This window comes from Microtus pennsylvanicus, chromosome 4 (assembly GCF_037038515.1).
Source record: "Microtus pennsylvanicus isolate mMicPen1 chromosome 4, mMicPen1.hap1, whole genome shotgun sequence".
NCBI classification, from domain to species: Eukaryota; Metazoa; Chordata; class Mammalia; order Rodentia; family Cricetidae; genus Microtus; species Microtus pennsylvanicus.
The window spans coordinates 56,750,590-56,771,960 of NC_134582.1; the positions used below are offsets into that span (position 1 = coordinate 56,750,590).

The 21,371-nt window shown below is 46.5% G+C and overlaps 1 protein-coding gene across 11 annotated transcripts in view; it reads right to left on the minus strand.

Annotated features, from left to right (window-relative positions):
• Fhod3 (formin homology 2 domain containing 3) overlaps positions 1 to 21,371 on the minus strand; it is a 424,496-nt gene that overhangs the window by 375,672 nt on the left and 27,453 nt on the right. For all 11 annotated transcript variants that reach the window (XM_075969157.1, XM_075969155.1, XM_075969156.1 and 8 more), the window contains exon 2: positions 7,568 to 7,674. In XM_075969157.1, the coding sequence (XP_075825272.1) occupies positions 7,568 to 7,674 (107 nt within the window). The remainder of the gene's footprint in view (positions 1 to 7,567; positions 7,675 to 21,371) is intronic.

Sequence of the window (21,371 nt, forward strand, 5' to 3'; positions counted from 1 at the left end):
GTGCATCTAATTTCTTTCACTCAGTCACATGTTCTTGATGCTCATCTAGAATGAGACACTTAGTGTTACTTTCCTCATTGCTGTGACCAAATGCCTGGCAAGACTTAGAACAAGGACCACCCCTAGCAATTTGCAGCAGGACAAACGTTCTTGTGCCCATGACTTGATGAGACATAAGCAAGGTGGTGGGGGCAGCTGGTGACAGCGGCAGCAGGAATGGGAAGCTCTGCCAGGTCACAGCTTTATATACCAGGAAACAGAGCAGGAAGACTGGGGGATAAGTCCACAAGAATCCATTCCCCAGCTAGGCAACCCCCAAAGGCTCCATGGCTGCCAAAAACAGAGCCACCAACTGGGGAGCCAGTGTTCACACACGGGAGCCTGTGGGGGACATTGCACACCCACAGACATCAAACCTCTTTCTTCTCATGCTGGCGTTGTCCCACCACACACAGAGACCACTTGCTTTGCAAATTCTTCAGCTAATGTGCATCGAGATCCTTCTACTTTGGGGCTATTATATATAAGAGCTCAGAAAGCATCTGTGTACAGACCTTTGCATGGACAAATGCTTCATCTCTCGGGGATATATCTAGAAGTAGAATTGCTGAGCTGTGTGGTCACTTATGTTTAACATTTTAAGAAACCATCAGGCTGTTGCTCAAAGAGTCTGCACCACTTTACATTCCCACAGCAGTGCACTGGGTGTCCAGTTTCACCACATCCCCCTCAGTACATGCCACCATCTGTTACTATGATTTTAGTCATGCCAGTAGGTGTACAGTAGAACCTCAGTGGACTTTGGGCTTGAATTTCCCTAGTGACTTAAAATGTTGAGCAGCTTTTCACATGCTTCTTGGCCATTTGTGCATCTTCTTAGCCATTTATATATTTTATTGGCCATTTATGTATCTTGTTGGAACAAATGCCTATTCGAACTTTTTCCCCTTTTATAATTAACACTTTGTTATTGAGTTGCAAGAGAGCTCTTTACATATTCTGATATATGACTTACAGATATATGATTTACAAATTTTCTTATTCCACGCCATCTATTAAATTTATTTTTAATGGAGAAATTGTTTTTAATTTAGATAAATCCAATTTGTTTTGTCACTTGTCTTCAATCATCTCTCACAGACGTTGGTTACCTCACAGGGGTCTCTGAGACTGTTGGTTACCTCACAGGGGTCATGGAGACTGTTGGTTACCTCACAGGGGTCTCTGAGACTGTTGGTTACCTCACAGGAGTCACAGAAACTGTTGGTTACCTCACAGGGCTCTCTGTGGCTTCACTCCTCTCCTCTGTCTCCAGGCCCGTCCATCTCAGCCTTGCCTCCTCTTGTCTCACCTCACAGACTACCATGGGCACGCACTTCTCCCTCTGTCAAGTCACCCATACACCACAATTTCACCCCTTCTCGGCATAGTCACCCTCTTGGTACACTGCCCCCCTACTGTCACAGGTCAGCTACATAACTCTGTTCACCTCTATGTAACATGAGTCTATCCATGTATGAGTCATGGCTTCCCACTCTCCTTCCACTGGTCCAGGCCCCGGTCCTCTGTTACCAGGTTTGGGTCACTCATTCTCATCTCCATGGTGAGTCTCATCTCACTGGCATCTACTCCATATTCCTCCCAGGGCCTGCCTTGCCTTCCATCCACCCCAGCCCCAAGCCTTCATAATTAGGCTTCCAAGAAGGCTCCTTCCACATAGGTCATTTGTTGGAATAGCTGAGCCTATCACACAGTCTACACCAGTGGTTCTCAGCATGTGGGTCACAACCCCTCACATAGGAAGCCTGAAACCATCAGAAAACACAGACATTTTATATTATGATTCATAACAGTAGCAAAACTACAATTATAAAGTAGCAACGAAAATAATTTTTCAGTTGGAGGTCACCACAATATGAGAAACTGTATTAAAGGGTTGTAGTGTTAGGAAGGTTGAAAACCACTGATCTACACTACAGTTCGCCCAACTGGGGCTGCACATTGGACTCAGTTCAAGATAAAAATCACACTGCCTGGGCCCAGGCCTGAGGTGGGATATGCAAAGAGTACTGTTAAGGCACTGCAGGTGGTGACATCATCTCTGAGAGACTGAGAGCCTAGCCAGAGGGTCCCTAACCAAACATCCAATCACTGGAACAGCTCCTTCCAAAAACACGATTCCAGACTGTCCTGCAGAGCTCTGAGGCTGGGCTGAGAACATGTGTGAGAAGCTCCTAGAGCTGGTGAGCAGGACTCTGGGCCACCACACTTAGCCCTTCCTAAACTCACCCAGCCGTCCTTTTGTTTGTGAGGCCACTTTCTCCCCTGTGCAGGCAGGCAGGTGACGATGGTCCACACAATTCTGCAGTCGTCATGTCATCCTAGCATTGTTAAAGATGCACTGAGGTGCCGCACAGGCGAGCAATGCCAGAAACATCTTGAACTCATGGTACATTTTGATTTTTAATCAATTTCATCACATTTAGAAACGTTTGCTGCTACCAAAATTTTCAAGACCTCCACATGCCATATATATCCATATGGGATCACAAGCCACCGTTTAAGAGCTGTTCTGAGCATTCCTACATGGCCATAGCTTCTGAGCCACTCATGTCACTGTACCATGACTCCAAATTCTGGCTATAGCTGCCCACAACTGTGAGTTCTAGGCATGGATAGGGAGAAACAGGCTAGCTTACTGTGTTATATACAACATCATATTTCACCTAGAAGCAATACAAGGCCGTATACTATCAATCTTTATAAAGTTCATAAGAGGTTCAGAGAGGTAAAGTTACATACCATGATTACATGGCGATGACATTAACCACAAAGTCATCTGTAAGAGGAGATTGTGCTTACGTTCCCGGCTGCCCCGACCCGAATAATCACACAGAAACTATATTAGCTACAACACTGTTTAGCAAATAGCTTAGGCATATTCCTAGCTAGCTCTTAAAACTTTAATTAACCCATTTCTAATAATCTGTGTATCAACACGAGGCTGCAGCCTACCAGTAAGGTTCCAGTGTCTGTCTTCTTTGGCAGCTACATAGCATCTCTCTAACTCCACATTCTCTCTCTCTCTCTCTCTCTCTCTCTCTCTCTCTCTCTCTCTCTCTCTTCATATATATATCTGTTCAGATTTCCTGCCAGGCTTTATTCTGCCCTGACACAGGCCAAAGCAGCGTCTTTATTAAGCAATGGTAATAAGACATATTCACCGCATACAGAGGGGCATCCTTCAGCAGTCGTTACTATACAGAACGACTGAGATGGCCCTCACCGCCCAGCCAGATGACCTGAGCCCCATGCCTGGGAGGCACATGGTGAGATACAAGAACCATAACCACTTGTCTTAGTCTGCTCAGTCTGTTAACTCAGGAAGGAAAGGGTTTAGTTTAACTTACTCTTCCAGGTAACATCAAGGGAAGTCGGCGCAGGAACTGAAGTGGACCCCACGGAGAAGCACTGATTCCTGGGTTGCTTCTTCCAGGTTGCTCAGCTGCTTCTCCACATAGCCCAGCCCCACCTGCCAGGGAATGACACCACCCACCATGGGCTGGGCCCTCCTGTATCAATTAACAATTTAGAAAATGCCCTCACAGACCAATCTGATGGAGCCAGTTCCTCAACTGAGGGTCCCTCTTTCCAGATGACTGTAATTTGTGTCTAACTGAAAAGAACCAACCAACACAGCCACTACCCAATGTTGTGTTTCTGGGGTTACATAAAACCCAGCAGAGTGCCTGGTAATCAAGGAGGAAAGTAGTATCAAATATCTTTACTCTGTAAGTACATTTTATAAATATCTTCATTTTGTGAACCTTTATCAGAAGAATGTTTGCCCAAGGTCACCCAATAGCAGAGTCAGGAACAATCTAGAGGCTCCCGGCCTGTTTCCACTGCACTGTGCCATGCTTGCTGATTTCCCTGGCCTTGGGAGGCCTGCTCGCTTTTGTTCATATAATAATTGCTTTGTCCTTCTGCTGTTGAAGGTCTTTCTCCTCTTCTCTGGTTAGCTAGGGTCAAGTGGTAATTCCCAACAAGTGAGTTAATTTTTAGTCTGGTGTAAAGGACCAAAAGCAATGGACAGGAACAAAGAGATGATTCCTCTAGCAAAGGAGCTCGCTCCAAACACACCACAGAAAATTGCCACAATTTCATACACTTTAATTTTTAGACCATCTTCCTATAACCTAGGCAAAAATAGTACTTCTGTGGCCATGGTCACACCTCGAAAGGTCAGGTCTTAACTAGGAAGCGTTAAATTGTAGCTCTTGATCATGGGACATAGGAGTCTCCAGTCACATAAACTTTGCCAGATGCCCGGAGAACCCGGAGAGACTTGAGTACAGGTGACAGGACGAAAGGACACAGGTACCTGCTACCTGCATAAGGGAGCATCTCTGCCAGAATCTGCCTGCTGCTCAGCAACTAGGGATTGGCCAGCACCTCAAGGCTCAGTGATAGCAATTATCCTGTTGGGGGAACAGTGTGGCCCAGAGGTTCCAGGTCAGTATTCTGCTGGGCCTTCTGCTGCCCAGTCTCAGGAAAAACTAGCCTCCCACTAAGAGATCAGATGTGTTGTTGTTCTTTTTAACACTCCATCTTGGGCATATTACAAAAGACAAGGGACAGACTATTTCAACGACATCCCAAGCCTATGGGGTTGGGACACATCTGTCAAGTGTGTTCCCACCCCCATCACCTTTGGGGCTTCTGCTTCAGTCTAAAGTTTCCGTGTCTTCAGCTCCTTTCTTGTTTCACTATCACCCATTCTCCCAGCATCCCTTGCTGTAAGGAAATAGAAATGGGATCCCATTTTATGTTGGTCAGAAGTCATCACTGTGACACCTGAGAAAACGTAATTAAGAGAAGAAGATGTGTACTGGCCCATGATTGCAGGGTTTCTATTCCATCATGGTCGAGAGAACATGGCCAAGCAAAGCAGCTCCGATCATGGAGGACAAGCAGAGAGACAGGATTTCTGTGCTAGCAGTATTTCTCTTCCTTCCCCTTTTATTTCATCTGACTCCCAGCCTGCACCCATGAGGGTCTTCGCCTTTAGTCAATTCTCTCTGTAAATTCACTCACAGACACAGCAAGATGTATACCTTACTAATCTCCTAGGCAGCCCTCAGTCCAAACAGCTTAATATATTAGCTTTTTTTTTCTTGCACTGTAAAATCATTAAGAACATGGTCTTTAAGCATCACTCTGGTACCCAGATGCAGTGTGGCTGAGCTCTTCCCACTGAGGGAGGTGGTGTAGACCAGTACCAGTATCACTGCATGAACCAACCTCATGTCAGCACAGCTGCAGATGCCATGCTGTGTAGAACCTGACGTGCCTTTGCCATAAGATCCTGGGGTAGCAGAGAGGTTCTGACTCTGAACTTAGTCCCATCTTGTGTATACCTGGCACACCACCTCCTCCTGGCTCTACTGCCTGGGACGTGTGACCTTCAGTTGTCTCTGATGAAAAATGGAGACAACCAAATCCCAACAACTACTAGATCCTCCAACTAACTATTCAGACGATCCTGTGAACAAGGAGCCTCCATGTGTTCTTTTCCCCTGACCTTTATTTTTTTTTTTCGTTTTGTTTTGTTTTGTTTTTTGAGACAGGGTTTCCCTGTGTAACAGTCCTAGCTGTCCTGGAACTAGCTCTTGTAGACCAGGCTGGCCTCAAACTCACAGGGATTCACCTGCCTCTGCCTCCTGAGTGCCGGGATTTAAGGCTTGCAGCACCAACACCCAGCGGTTCCCCTCACCTTTATTCTAATATTGTCACCTAATACGTTAGCACTTTTTTTCTTGCACTGCCAAATCATTCAAGTTTTTGTTTAAAAAAAAAAGTCAGGCAGGACATGGACTTTAAGCATTACTCCACTAGAGACATTTTTCAAGTCAACAATGATCTACTCATAACACTGCTGGGGTCTGTTTGATCAATGAGCCATGAAGGCATGCGATGAGACTGTCGTTCTAGCCAGTATTCTGAGGTCTACAATGGGATGTCACGGTCAGAAATAGGCAAAAATTATTTCAATGGAATTTTCCCTAAATATACTGGTCCCATAATCCTTTAATATCCATTTCTAAAATACGGGTGAAGGCTGGCAATGTGGCTCAGTTGGTGGAGTGCTTGTCTGATATGCACAAAGCTCTAGGTTCAGTCTCCAGTGCTTGAGAGGTGAAGGCAGGAGCATGGAAGTTCAAGGTCATTCTCTGTTATACTGCAGGCTTGAGGTCCAGCCTGGGCTACAGGAAAGCCAATGAGTAGTTGTGTCGCTGGAGTGGAATGTGAGGCACCTGGAGAGTTTGCCCATATGCTATTTGTGTGGCCCATGTGTGACTCTGATGACAACAGGATATCTTCAGAGAAGTTTGCTTGATCCTACAGAGTACATTGACCTTTTTGATGAACCAGGTATGTCGCATAGGAACTCATTCTGAGACTCTGCCATTCACCATCCTCCAGTATTTAAACATGGCTACGGAGTACTGAGAAAAGTCAGGTGCCAGGCATTTATTTAGACAGGCGAGTTCTGAAGTCATGGAGTTTAACCAGAAGCAAAGAGGGACAAGCAGAGGAATATTTATCTTTAACTATGAAGGCTACAAACGTGGCAGAAGCCCAGATAGTCATCAGGGCACACCAGAGCCAGGGACCTATCTGAAAGTCATGCAAGAAAAGGTTCCAATGTGTCCCCACTATTCAAACTCTGCATGAAAAAATCAATCCTCTCAGCCAGTATTCCCCTGGCTACATTCTTAGCTTGGCTAAGAGAGCGTCAGATAGCTTCGGGGGTCTCTGAACACAGGATCACATCAGCTGAGAATGGCCTGGGAAGCATCAGAAACGCTGTGAAGGTCAAGAGGAGGAAGGTGATACAAACAGAGCTGTGTGGTGTGGGGCCATGGTTCAAGGTGGATAATGAGCAGGAAGAGACGCAGCCCCGTCAGAAGGCTCTATCAGTGTCTCAGTGGACACAGGAAGGACGGCTATCTGCATGTGTAGTCCAACAGAGGCTTCACTTTCTATATACATCTCCTATTTCTCATATTATTACCCTATCTTTCAGTATAGCAATCCTAAGTACTGTGCAATCCACATGTAGGCTAAGAAATAACTTATGCTAATTAACCTAATTAATAATTATTTTGCCTGCTGTAATGGGTAGAAAAAATTATATACCATAAAACTACCAGGATACCTGCCAAAAAAATTAAATTATCAACTAAATTATTGGAAATAGTATTTAAAACAGCTGTTGATCCACCAAACATCTAGAGAATGTTGCTTTGTTTAACTTTGGTTAAAAATCCCTTGAAAGAGAATGTTGTGTGCTCAATTAACTCATCCCAGAAACTTCTTTTAAGCCGAGCTGACCCACAAGGAGCCAAGTCCCTCAAGATAGACAAAGATCTACAGTCACCAATGAGGACTTGCAGGACTTTAAGTGGAGGTCAAGGTGATTTCTCCAAAGCATTTTAAGAGTTTAGTGTACCAATGCTGACAGTAAGGGGGACCAGCGTGCAGGGATAATGGTTGTGCTTACCCTGTGTCATCCTGGAAGCCTTCCAACTCGTCGCGCTGTTCCGCCAGCGTGGCCTCCAGATCCAGGTAGGCACCATTGTGGGACAGTTGCAAGGTACAGTCGTCGAGCTAGGAGAGAAGGAAGGGGTTAGTCCCAGTCATCTCCTCGGGTGGGGACCAGGTACCATAGAGGCACCTTAAGATGCCCTCAGGGGCTTTTTAAAAACCAAGCATTACTCTGAACTGTGACGCCTAGCTGAAGGAGGGCTGAGTGGAAGCGTAGTGGAAGCATACTGGAGCGGAGCTGGTGCACGTAGACAGACGCATCTGTCATGGCTGGCAGTGGTCCATGTTGTTAAGATTTTGAAGTGGCAATTACCAGCATTTTGTTATATTTAGAGTGATTACCTACACTTAAAAATTATTTTGACAAAGATTCAAACTAATATTGTGAGAAAACGAAGTATACCATGTCATGTTTGACTCCTTGAGTGGTCGGGATGGCTCTTATGGTTCATCGAGTTGGTGAGTCAAGACTCTAACTGAAAACTGCAGGCAAGCATGGCGGCTCCTGGCTGAAATCACAGTACAGTGGGGCGGAGAGGCAGGAGAAGAGGGAGGTGAAGTGAACTGACGGTCACAACTGTAGTCCAGGCCACTGGGACTCATCAGCTCCATTTGGAATGTCCAGCTTTATTCCCAGAGTCTCAGTGAACACTGAACCTTCTTTCGTGGTCATCAAGGCCTTCCAGGGATCTGCCTCAACGTGCTCTGTGTCAAGCCCCAAATAACAACAGGAAACCCCACAATTTTCCCAGCCTATGGCAACAGATCCTCAGCCCTCAGCCTAACTGCCTGACCCCGCCACCCCCCTCCTCACATTCCAGCCACCACTAACTGCCACCATTTCAAAAATACCATCTTAACAAAATTATATATCTGACCCAGGCAGGGCACCAAGGAACACAGAACAGCTTCCTTCCCTCAGAGATACGGTGTCATTGAATGAGTGGGAAGACAAGCAGACTGTGGACGAGAGTAAGACACAGAGAGACCAACTGCCAGGCAGTGGATGCTCTTCCTTAGCTTATTCTCCAGTAACTGCTTCAGCAGAGATGCCAAAACCCTCCACAATATTGCCCAAGTCCCCACCCAGAAGAAGACTATCATTGTTTCCTAGCCAAATGTCACCAACTTGATCCCCTAACTAAAGGGTAAACAAGCCCCTATGCATTTGTGCCAGTGAATCTCTCAACTGAAAAAGAAGAGGTGAGCATGGGCCTTTAGTCCTCTGAGAGGAACATGTGGGCATGTGCAGAACAACCAGGGGATGAGAAGCAAACTGGGATACTGACCATCCTGGGACAGATTGCGTTGGGGGCGTGGTGTGTGTAGCGGCTAAGATGCCAAGGGAGCCAACATACTGCCAAAGCGATGCAGCCTCCCCATTACACCCAAGACGCAAGATTAATATTTAAACTATCATCATGTGAGCCAAGGAGCATGAATAAAATGCACTGGGGTTCTAATGACGTAGATTTCTCCTAGACAGTTCAGAGATCGGAGGTCAGCTTTAGGTCTTGCTTTCACAAACTGGTAGAAGCCTGTATAAGTTACTTTGCTCACTGCTGTGACAAAAATACTCCAGGAAAGGTTTGTTTGGTCTGGTGGTTTATGAGGGAACACACTCCATTAGGTCCGAGGAGGTGTGGACACAGGAACAAGAAGCAGCCAATCACTGCGTTCAGCGAGGAAGCAGAGAAGTGAATGTACCAGCTCAATACACTTCCTCCTCCTTTTCGTTTGGCCCCAAGCCCCAGGGAAGGGACTATGCCCATTCAAGATGGGGCTCCCTTCCTCAGGTAAACCTTCCTGGAAACATCCTAGAGAACAAACTCAGAGGTGTGTCTCCCTGGTGATTCTAAATCAAGTTGCCCACAAAAATTAGCCATTTCAACCTCGGCAACGACTACAAAGTCAGTTACAAAATTGTAAAGCAAACACCCAAAGCCAAGGTGTAGAGGCAACAGGGAAAGAAAGGCAAATTTCAAACTCGTTGTTCTAAATATGCCGGCAGAATATTCAAGCTTTCCTTACCGAAAGACTCAGACATTTCCCTGCCAGACCAAGTCCCTGGCCTCCATTACGGCTTAAGGGGAGCAACCTGATCTCTTGCCTTGGCCTCTCATGTCAAATGTCCTCCCGGATGACTTAAGGGTCCTGGAATTTCCTGACTCTGACAATTTTCATGTCAACCCTGATCCCCTGGCAGCATGTCCCCTGCACTCCTTTCTTGGCTGAAAGTTTGGTGGCCAGGACACTGTCGGGCACTTCAGGACATAAGACAAAGCAGGGAGCCATGTGGGAAGATAGCGTTACAGGGCTATTATAGAAGGGTGGCGATTAGGGAATTTAGGGGCAGTGACAGTGGCGTGGCTGAGAGACTTCAGATCAGGTTGCCTGCTGTCAACCTGTGGCCAGGGTTCTGGCAGGGATCAAGCTGCTCAGAGGGAGTCGATCCCAGACCCACAATAAAGGTCCTTCGATGACATCTCCTGAATGTGCCACTCCCCCCTGCTGCCCCAGTCAAAACACGCCATTTAAACAAGCAGCCTGGTGACATAGAAAACTCCCTCTGTTCCTTATTACGGATGCCTCGCCAAGTGACTCTGGGGTTCTTTTGACTGTTCCTAACAAAGACAGTGCACTCCGAAAGGGCAAGCTCACCATTCCGGAAAAAACCTCAACCATCTGAAGGAAGGCTGATGTCACGTCTCGATTTATATATTTGTTCCCTCTCCCCAAGCCAGCGAAGTGGTGGGTTGCTGGGGTGGTTTAATGATTATCTGGCTTCTGGCAGCAAATCTTGAGTCTAGTCTAGGCAATAAAATTTCTGTGTAACCCTGAAATAGATCTGAACAGAACCCTTCTATAAATATGCACAAGGCTACCATTTACACCAATTCTGTAGCTGCATAGAAATGAGAAAATATGTAGGTTAACAATAGACTTCACCATTTAAAGAAAATCTCAAGTGCGGGACCCTCTCGTGCTCACATCCTCACTTTCCGCGTGTGATCTGTACAGCAACCTGGAACCGAGGCTGGCCTGTGTCTTGCTTCTCATGGGTGACATCTGATGTAGCCTAGCTGACAACTGCAGGCACTCACTCCCAGGAGCTGGCCTCCCTTCTGGTTATTGGAACCCCGCCACTGAGCGAGGCCAATCTAGATTGTCAAGCTCCAGATGATCCAACAGCTGATGACAGACACATGAGACAGCCCTACAGAAATAGGGAAACAACCTAAGCCAGCACTTCCCAGTAGATTGTTGGGCTTCAGGGTAACTTCGTGGTTGTCAGTCTCCTATCTCCATGATCTGTGAACACAGACCACCCGCAGCTGACAGGTAGGGCAAATCTGACCATCAGAGTTCCCAGAGTCTGGATAGGGGGTGGCGACGGGGGAGCACGCTAAATGTATTGTGGTATGACAAGCTCAAACAGGCCATCCTGAGATGGTACACAGAGCACACAAATCTAACTTTGGCCATCCCTGAGCTAAACTCCTGCTGGGGACAAAGGACAAGGGACCTGGAGCACTAAGGAATTAGGGAGCAGTGATTCCTAAGCCCCCCCCCCCAGAGAAGTGAGAGAAAGCAGGCATGCCAAGTCCCTGGGCCCCAGAGCTCACTCTACTGTTCCGTCTTACTCCTCTTGCAAACTTCAGAGTAAAAGATGACAATATTGTGGTTTGAATGCGAATCTTTAACAGGCTCTCATGACTAAACACTTGGTCTCCAGCTGGTAGCATTTTTTAGGGGGAGGTTGTGGATCCCTTAAGAGGTGGGGCATACAACACCAGGTATGAGAAGCCCTCTTTTTAGTTACTGATCGTGGTTTTCAAGAGACTCCTAGAACACACAGGCTGTGGCTATCACCCTTGGTTGCCACCCCCACCCCTAGAGATGGAAGTCAAGGCCCTATTGTTGAAATACTGTGCACTTCAGACACAGGGCTGGGAGACCCCTGAGCTGGAACTGACCTGAATGTCTCCTCCCTGAGCACTCGTTTTCATGGTACCCAGAGGGCACAATGCAAGCTTCCAGAGCACGGAAACAACCAAGAGTCCTACCTACCTCTGAAGCTTATGAACCACAATAATGATCAGTAGGGCGTAATAGCACAAGAGGCGCAGTAGTGGCATGCACACCTGAGTGGTAACCAACAAGTCTATAATTGGACTTGAGACCCATGGAACAGGGGGAAATCACGCCTGGTTCAGGAAACCCAGCCAGCCACCAGGGCTAGTGAAGTCACGGCTCTTGGAGGAGAACCTACAACCACCACTTTACTAAACCAGCATAATCCCTAAGTACATTCTAAATATTTGTCCTTACACCCACAGATAAGTGTAGTCCTGACCCCACATCAAGGAAACTTCTCTTTGCAACATGCAGAGACTATTATGGAAAACCACAACCAATCAGAATGTAGGGTTATGAAGCCCAGTCCCAGTAAATACATCTACAAAGTAGTCTGGCACCTAGGGGAACACTGTAGAAGAGGGGTGGAAAGATTATGTTATGAATGTACTTTCTTTGAATGTGGCTTGATTTTTCCTTCCTCAGAAGCCTAGGTAAGCTGGTGATCACTAAGCCGAGGACGTGTGCCCTGTCCTGAAGCTGACTCAAGGAGCTTCCAAATCAAGTCCTAGACTTACAGTTAAACTAAGATGAGCACACGACCCACCCACCAATAGCAAGAACCTCGACCAGATTCCTTGAGAAGACAAAGGAGCAAGTTTAGGGGAATGGTAACACATAGACAGGAAAGTAAATGACTCTTTATCTTTAAATAGCTGGAAGTATTGTAGTAAGGAGGTCACTTGTTTGTTCCCGGCTGTTTAGCACCCCCAAAAAAAATCACACAGAAACCATATTATTTAAATCACTGCTTGACTCATTAGCTCTAGCTTCTTATTGGCTAACTCTTACATCTTAATTTAGCCCATTTCTATTAATCTGTGCATCACCACATGGCTGTGGCTTACCACCAAGGTTCAGCATCTGTCTCTGGCAGTGGCTCCATGGCTTCTCTCCCACTCCTCCTTCCCTTTCCCAGCATTCAGTTTAGTTTTCCCCACCTAGCTCTACTCTGCCCTATCACGCAGGCCAACCCAGCTTCTTTACTCATTAGCCAATAAAAGCAACACATAGACAGAAGGACCTGCCACACCAAAGTATGTTAGACTTTTTCGTTCAGAAAGCTAGAATACATTGGCTTACATAAATATGATGTCCTGTGGTCTACATTATTTTATTTAAATTGAAAAACAATTCTATCACTACTTCAGGAGAAAAGGGGAAGGAGGGCAACAATATAAGGGTTAAGGTAGGGAGGTGAGGGAGACTGAGTGACTGTTCCAATATGGAAGTATGATGTGGGAAGGTCATTTGTCTATCTGTTGCTTTCATTGGTTAATTAATAAAGAAACTGCTTGGCCTGATAGGTCAGAACATAAGTGGGTAGAGTAAACAGAACAGAATGCTGGGAAGAAGGGAAGTTAGGCAATCGCCATGACTCTCCTCTCTGGGACAGACACCATGGATCCAGCCACCAGGTCAGACATGTTGAATCTTTCCTGTAAACTACCACCTCGTGGTGCTACACAGATTATTAGAAATGGGTTAATCAAGATGTGAGAATTACCCAGTAAGAGGCTAAAACTAATGGGCCAGGCAGTGTTTAAATGAATACAATTTGTGTGTTGTTATTTCTGGGGCTAAGCTAGGTGGCCAGGAGCTGGGCGGCAGAAACACAGCCAGCAGCTCTATCACTACAAATGGTGTCCAACATGGGGCTCGAACCCACGACCCTGAGATTAAGAGTCTCATGCTCTACCGACTGAGCTAGCCGGGCGAGAACACAGCCCACTACAGAAGTGTCCAACACAGAAGCAAAATCTTGAATTTCTTGCCTGAGCAAACTAATAAGTAGACATACACATCAGCATGAAAAACACCAAGTAAACAGTGTGTGGGACTGGGGTAGAGCTGGGATTTCTCTTTCTGACCTATTTTATCTATTATGTCCAAACAAATGGAGGCATTTGGGGTTATTTAAGAGAGACATACATAAATTTTATTCATCTTTTCAAAGAACCAAATTTTAATTATACTATTTTTCTCTGTTGTAACTCACTTTGTGTGTGTGTGTGCACGAGTGTGCACATGTGGTATCTGAGGGAATTGTTTTTAAGTTTTATTTATTTCTATTTTATGTGTATGTTTACCTGCATATGTTTATACATACCACATGTCTGCAGTGCCCACAGAGTCCAGATGAGGACATCAGAACCCCTAGAACTATAGTTTCAGATGGCTGTAAGCCACCATGTGGGTGCTTAAGTCAGCACACCCCATCTTTCCTTTCTCATTTACATCCCCCAGCAAGCAGCTTCATGGTGGCATGCTAATGGCCCTGATATAGGACCTGTTTCACACTGATGCCTTTCCCAGCTGACATGATGAGGAACAGGACTAGGAAAGGTTGTCACCAAGCACTGTCCCCTGTAATCTCTGCCTAGGCTGCATAATAAAGATCCCATGAGAAAAGGAAATGATGGAGGTAGAAAAGCAATGAGAGACTTATGTGCATATGATAAAGGACTTGTATTAGAGCATTTAAGAGACTGTTACAAACCGAACAGCAAAAGAGCAAATAACCCCATTTAAAAGTAGGCAAAGGACTACCATTTACCACAGCCTGTGGACTCTAGGCTGTGAGCCAGGGATAGCCAGCTGCAGAGGAGCTCCTCTGATCCCCTCACATGCCCTCATATTAAGGTTTGTAGAATATAGCCCAGAACCCCAAGACTCTTTAACCTGGGGTGTCTACCATCCATTATCAGTGGTTCTCAAACTCTAGTGTATTCAATAGCCTGCTGGAACACTGGATCACATTTGAACATTCAAATTATGTGGGTCAAGGCAGCTGGATCCTAGGGATCTATATAATTCAGTTCCCACCATTACTTGGTGAATAGATCCAGGAACCTAGGGCTCCACTCTGAGAAAACAGATGAGATAATACTGTTAGATTACTTGAGGAAAGAAGTAAGCCAAGAGGAAATGTTGAAGCCCTAATTGATTTGGAACTTGTTCCTCTTCTCCCAGTCTTTGGCTCTCCTTCCACTGCCACCACGTAGCCTCACGGGTTCTTTCTAATGAGCAAGTACATCCCCGGGGTCCATCTGTGGGTATGGAGCTAACACCCAGCAAAGATGCACAGGGATCCTTGGAAACAGGCCAAGCCTCCAGCTCCACCTGGTACCCATGACCAGGTCCAGGAGCAGAAGCCACACCTCACAGAAAGTCCAGCTGGCTGCAGCTGTAAACTTCTAGGAAATGTTTTCAATAATTCTAGAGGGTGAGCTGTCTGTTAGCCAGGAAACCTGAACACACGAGCTTGTCAGAGCATCCCCAGAAGAAAAGGAAACCAGTCCAGTACTCATTGCCATAGCTGTAAAACAACAGAGATGGGCAGAAGTCACAATGCTGGTGTGGCCACCTTGACCTTTTACAATAGGTATGGTTAGTTGCCAATAGGTAAGAATAAAGAGAATATACTCTGAACTCCAGGTTCGGCATACCCTGGAAGAACAGAACAATGGAGATCCCCTCAGATTCCTCATCACCACACTTCCTTTGGGGCGCACACTATCCGAGTCTCCAGGCCACCTGCCCACCAGGCTCCGGTGTGCCGAAAGTCTGGACCATGACTCAAGAGATGCAATAACTCCCTATCCTCAGACCCTGACTGCATGTCAAGTCTCTTCACTTCTGGCTGTCTGTGACACCATATGCTATGTACACTCAGCCCCACACCTTCTCAAAAAAAATGAACAAGTTCCAAATCAGCAGCAAGAAGTCAGCCACGTCCTTACTCTATTCCTGTGGTAACACATTAACTATATGACCAGACAGTCCAGCTCAGTGATGAGTGAAAATCCCGACAAAACAGCTCTGCAGAGTTCTGCAGAGGTTCCTGCATGTGTGCTGTCGTGAGATACTCAGAGCCCCGGTGCTTACGTCAGCATGCACCTCCTGCCCTCTCTCATCGACATCTCCACAGCCAGCAGCTTCACGGCAGCAGGCTGATCACGCTGTTTACAGGACTCTGCCTTCCACAGCAGATATCATGAAGTAAAGGACTAGGGATGGTTTTCCCCAAACCCTGCCCCCTGTAATCTCTGCCATAACTTTTTCAATACGCTTGAAACACCTATAGGCATCGTGTACCTATAAATGGCAAACCGTACATGTTTAACTGGGAGACAATAAAGGAAAGGGGAAGAGAAGGAAAAGAGAGTGAAAAGGGGAGGGGAGGGGATAGGAGGGGATGGGAGAAGGAAGGGGCAGGAAGAGAGCAAACACTGCCTGCTTAAGAACAGAATGTCCATCTCTGAGAAAGAATTCTCCTCCAGCCCTCCATCCAAACAGTTACACAGAGGGGACAGCTAAAGTCCTCACAAAGCCTCTTCACTCAATGCCATAACGCTCCCAAGTTAGTTACCTAATAAAAGAAAAGAAATACCCAAACACATAGTCATCTCTAAGCAGTGTCTCAGACAGGCTTGGGAGAAAATGTGGGCTCTCCTGGTGGGAGATTCGTGCTGTGTGGCAGCCGTGAGCAGGGTTATGCCCACAGCCACACTCACTAACCACTGTGCATACTTCTGTAGCTGAGGTGAAAGCTATTGGTCCGTAACTCTAGACATGTTCCGAGTAAGAGCACTGCTGTCTGAGGAGTCTCACCACTGACATAAAATAAAACAATTGGACCTAAGATTGCTAAGAATTAAGTCTTGAGAATTAATGAAATTTTGTGACTTTTATGTAAGTATATGGCATGGGAAGGAAGCCTGTGACGGTCAGAGGACGCCTATGCGGAGGCTGTTCTCTCTTTCCACCTTTACGTGGCTCCATGAATGAACCCAGGTAGACAGGTTTTTGGTTTATACGGTGTTTCCTTTACCCACTGAACCATCTCGCCCACCGATAATCGAAGTTTTAAGCACAGTGTATGTTTTACTGTGAAATGTGAACTTGTAGATTATCCTCTGTGAGATTTAGAGTCTCAGTCATCGTATTACCACCCGGAGACACTTGACAGCTCAAACACATGCTACAGTGTCGGCTGACTGCCTGGCTGGCTGCCTGGTGAGTTGGGTTTCATGTCTTTTTGGTTTTGGTTTTTGTGTTTTATGAGACAGCTAGCTATGTAGACCAGGCTGGCCTGGAAAGCACAGAAATCATCCTCCCTCTGCCTTCCAGTGCTGACTTCTGAAAAGCCAGAGTCAAGGCTGAGAGTGAAGCTCAGGATTTCAGCCCTTGCCCGGCACAGGTGGGGCTCATGGTCGGACACCATTGCCCCTGCCCAGCACTGTTAAATCATTTTCTTTTAATAATAGTAAAGGAGCTGAGAGAAGAGATTTCAAAACCAGAAACCTTTTTCTCTCCGCAAGGGTGGTGGCTAGCGCCTGCACACTCAGCCTTCAGGAGGCTCAGGCAGAGGACTTGGGGATTTGAGGCCAGCCTGGCCTAGATGGTGAGGCTTAGTGACTTGTTGTTGTGACAGAGTATCTACAAAACAACTTACGGAAGGAAGGGCTCGGCTTTGGCTCACCAGTTAGAGACACATATTATGATAGTGGGGAGGTGGTAGCAGGAACGCAGGGCAGCTGGTCACACTGCAGCCGCACTCGGGAAGCAGAGGGAGTGACTGCTGGTGCTCAGCTGACTTTCTCCTTTTCATGCAGTGGGAAGCCCTGACCCAGGGAATGGTGCTGCCCACAGGGAGGGTAATAGTCAGTGGACCAGTCTAGATACTCCCTCAAAGGCACATCCACAGGTGCTGTCTAGGTGACTCTAGACCTTGCCAAGTTGACAATATCAACTATCACAAACCTCATCTGTGCAAATTGTTCAAAGCTTAAATCAGAATGTTCCTGAGGTCCCTCCCAGAAGCAGTTCAAATGGCTTTAGTCTCAGTCAGTGGGAGATTTGTGACAAGACAGGACTTGGTCCCTTTCTGATTCAAAACGAAGACAAAGGAAGTTGGCTGTGGAAAGCCTTTCAGACCTACGGTCTCCAAGGAAGACCATCTCCAGGGAGGGCCGTCTCCAGGGAGGGCCACGCACAAGCCAGCTGCCTGCTTGTCGCCCTCCTTCTCCCAAGTGCGTTTCTTAAAGCTGCCCTACCACTGTGTTTTAGGCAGAGTATAATCATTCCCAGATGTGAAAGAAAAATGCTCTGACCAAGCAGGCATTGCAGCTCCGGATGTATGTGGTTGGTGGACATGTCCTGTGTCCTGTAAGGTTGCCACAATACTCAGGCTGTGCTTCCAGAGAGAAGCCTGAAGCAGCACAGTTTGACCACTCCACCCTCAGACAAAGCACCCACTAGGTCCCCATTCTGCCTAAAGCCATCCTGGTAACCCCAGGCTGCCAGAAACACAGACACACCTGAGGCCCTACAGCCCCGAAACTGGGAGCAGTGAGGTGATGACAAGATCCAGACGAGGTAAAGCTGGGCAGGTCTCTCCAAGGAGCTGCTCCTGCCTCTTACCGATGGGGAAACCCTCTAGCTGTGATATGCTGGACAGGTGTGAAACTCCAGCTTATGACGCCCCAAGATCAAAGCTGTTTCCACCAGGCGAGTTCCATGAGAATTGAGAGCCAGGTTTGGACCTTGCAGGATCAGGAAACATGAGGATAGGCCTCAGGGAAACCTTTGGAAAGCCAGATGCAGGGAGCCAGGGTGCTGGGCTGAAGGTGGCCATGGAAGACTTCAGAATGCCTTGCGTGCGCTGCTGGGCACATGGCCAGAACCAGAAGCCTATTCACTGTTCACTTATGGCTCAGACGCTTCTGCCTCTGCTCAACTAGAAAACTTTTCTTTCCAGGACTCTTCTACACACACAGTCCAGTGTTGGAGGAGGCCGCTAGTTAGCTCCCAGCGGCTTAGTCAAAAAAAAAAAAATCACACAGAAACTGTATTACTTAAATCACTGCTTGATCCATTAGCTCTAGTTTCTTATTGGCTAACTCTTACATCTTAATTTAACCCATCTCCATTAATCTGTGCATTGCCACGAGGTCGTGGCCTACCAGCAGTTTCAGCTCGTCTGTCTCCCGCGACGGCTCCATAGCTTTTCCCTCACTCCATCTCCTTTCTCCCAGCATTCAGTTTAGTTTTCCCCGCCTGTATCTGTTCCCCTATAGCTCTGCTATAGGCCCAAAGCAGTTTCTTTATTAACCAATGGTATTCGTAGCATACAGAGGGGAATCCCACATCAGTCCAGTGAATAAATATTACTAAAAATGCGGTGGGGAGCAGGAAAGAGGGCTTGGTGAGGAAAGGTGGTTACCACCCAATCCTGGCAACCTGAGTTCAATGGCCAGAACCCATATGAACGTGAAACCAGCTTCACAAAGTTGTCTTCTGAATTCAGAGAGAGAGAGAGAGAGAGAGAGAGAATGTGCACACATGCATGCATGTATCCATAAACATATATAAACATTTTAAACAACCAATTTTAATAAAAACAGAGAAGTTTGACCTTTACAGGGGGCAGGAATTACATTCAGATCCTGTGCAATGTTCACTCTGATCCAGCAGCAGGGCAGGGTCAACATATTGGATTTGGGGAGTGTTGTTATCATCATCATCATTATTATTATTAATGTTTTGGTTATTATACTTTTGAGGTAGAGTTTTGCTGTGCAGCCTTGCCTGGTCTAGAACTTACTAAGTAGCTCAGGCTTTCTGCACCAGCCACCTCCTCCCTAGCATAGCCGTACACCAACATGAGTCCCACAGGTAACCTTACACAGACTCTGGAATTCACTTCTGATTTGTCCAATGATCACAGACCAACCAACCTAGCAAGCTTTTCTGTCATGTGGAGCACTCAAGTACATCACCTTCTGGAACAAGGTCTGGGCTCTGTCCAGCCCCAGAAACCTTGGGTTCCCTCAACCCTAGGGAACCATAATGCATTTTCTTTGATCCCACCTGGGTTCTATCAGGTACAATCTCTCTATAGACATCAAGGTGACGAGGATGTCAGGGCCTTGTACAATGAAGAAAATCACACTGTTAGCGTACTTTATGGCAATTGAACCACAAACCATGAATAAAGGCTCAAATCCTGCTCTGGAATATGCTGGGCTGGTTTTTATTTATATTTGTGAGAAAGGACCTCACTCTATAGCCCATGCTGGGCCTGGGAATTAATATGTAGACCAGACTGACTTCAGATTTATCATCCTCCTGCTTCAGCCTGATGAGCACTAGGTGCAAGACAAATCGCGCTGTGTCCCCTTCGAAGTTCCCCAACCTTTTTTAATAGTTGCCAACAATGACTATTTCATCATCTGCCTCTATAAAATACCAACATGGAAAATTATACATTATTTTTATAATGACTTACTTATTCTCTGAAAATAAAGGGGAATGTGTGAATGCCAATTTTATAATGACTTACTTATTCTCTGAAAATAAAGGGGAATGTGTGAATGCCTATCTCGAGGAGGAACTTAGAAGCAAAAGAGATTAGCACACAGAGGAGCTGATGTCGGATATAACAGGGGATAACTTAGAAGGGAAAGTGGAATGTGTGCTCCTAAACACAGGGCCAGCCAGCTCCAGAGGATGTGCTCAGTTTCCAGCCTGCAGGGGCCCTGGCTGCTCAGCCCACATCTCCTCCCTCACTCATTTTCTAGCTGGGCCCTGAGCATCCAGGAGATAGACAGACAGCAAGCAAAAGAGATACTCACTCTGACGCTTTCTCGTCAAGACCTTCCTGACCTTGATACAGTCTCAAGAGCCCGATGGGAGGGATATGGGCCATAAGGGCTCAACAGGCAATCATTTCCCTTCACTGTGGGCTGGCCTTCCCACATGAAGTCAGTCCACATAGAAGCCTATACAGGAGGCAACAGCCAATCTGTCAGAGGTTGGACTCCTGCTGGGCAAACAATAGATGCTCCACAGAGCAGGCCGTATGGCCTCCCTCCAGCCAGGCCCTCCTACAAGGACTCATCTGGTTCAGTCAAAGGCATGTCAGAGTTTCCCATAGTGCTCCAGCTTAACTGCAGGGAAAACAATACGGCCAATGTGTTCTGTAACTGTGAGCCTATGCTTGGGTTGGTTTTCCTCAAGGAAAGCACAAAAATAAGTCCTTACAGTTCAACAGCACTCAAAATACCTTTACAAATACCGTTCCCTTGACAGGGGAAAGTTCTTGCTACTTTTGAAATTTTATTCCTCTCTGATGTTTTATTCTGACTTCTCTAGAAGCTTCCTTTACATGTGATATGAAACATGGAAATGACATTACCAGGCATCACCTCCAAAAACCTAAGAAAAAAATTGTGAAGCCGGGCGGTGGTGGTGCACACTTTTAATCCCAGCACTCGGGAGGCAGAGGCAGGCGGATCTCTGTGAGTTCGAGGCCAGCCTGGTCTACAAGAGCTAGTTCCAGGACAGGAACCAAAAGCTACAGAGAAACCCTGTCTCGAAAAATCCAAAAAAAAAAATTGTGATTTTTGTTTTATTCCATTTTTCAAAAACTAATCAATTACGGCTAGTCTGCAGTCCAGTTGATTAATTTCAAGCCAACTCTAACTTGGTAGGTGTGTGGTTCATTCACATGGCCTAATTCCCTGCTGGGATGTGAGGGACACCAAGGTCTCCTGGACCTGGCAGGGACAGCTCTCAGACAGCTGGAAACACCCTACTAGGCAAAAAATGAAGCCAGC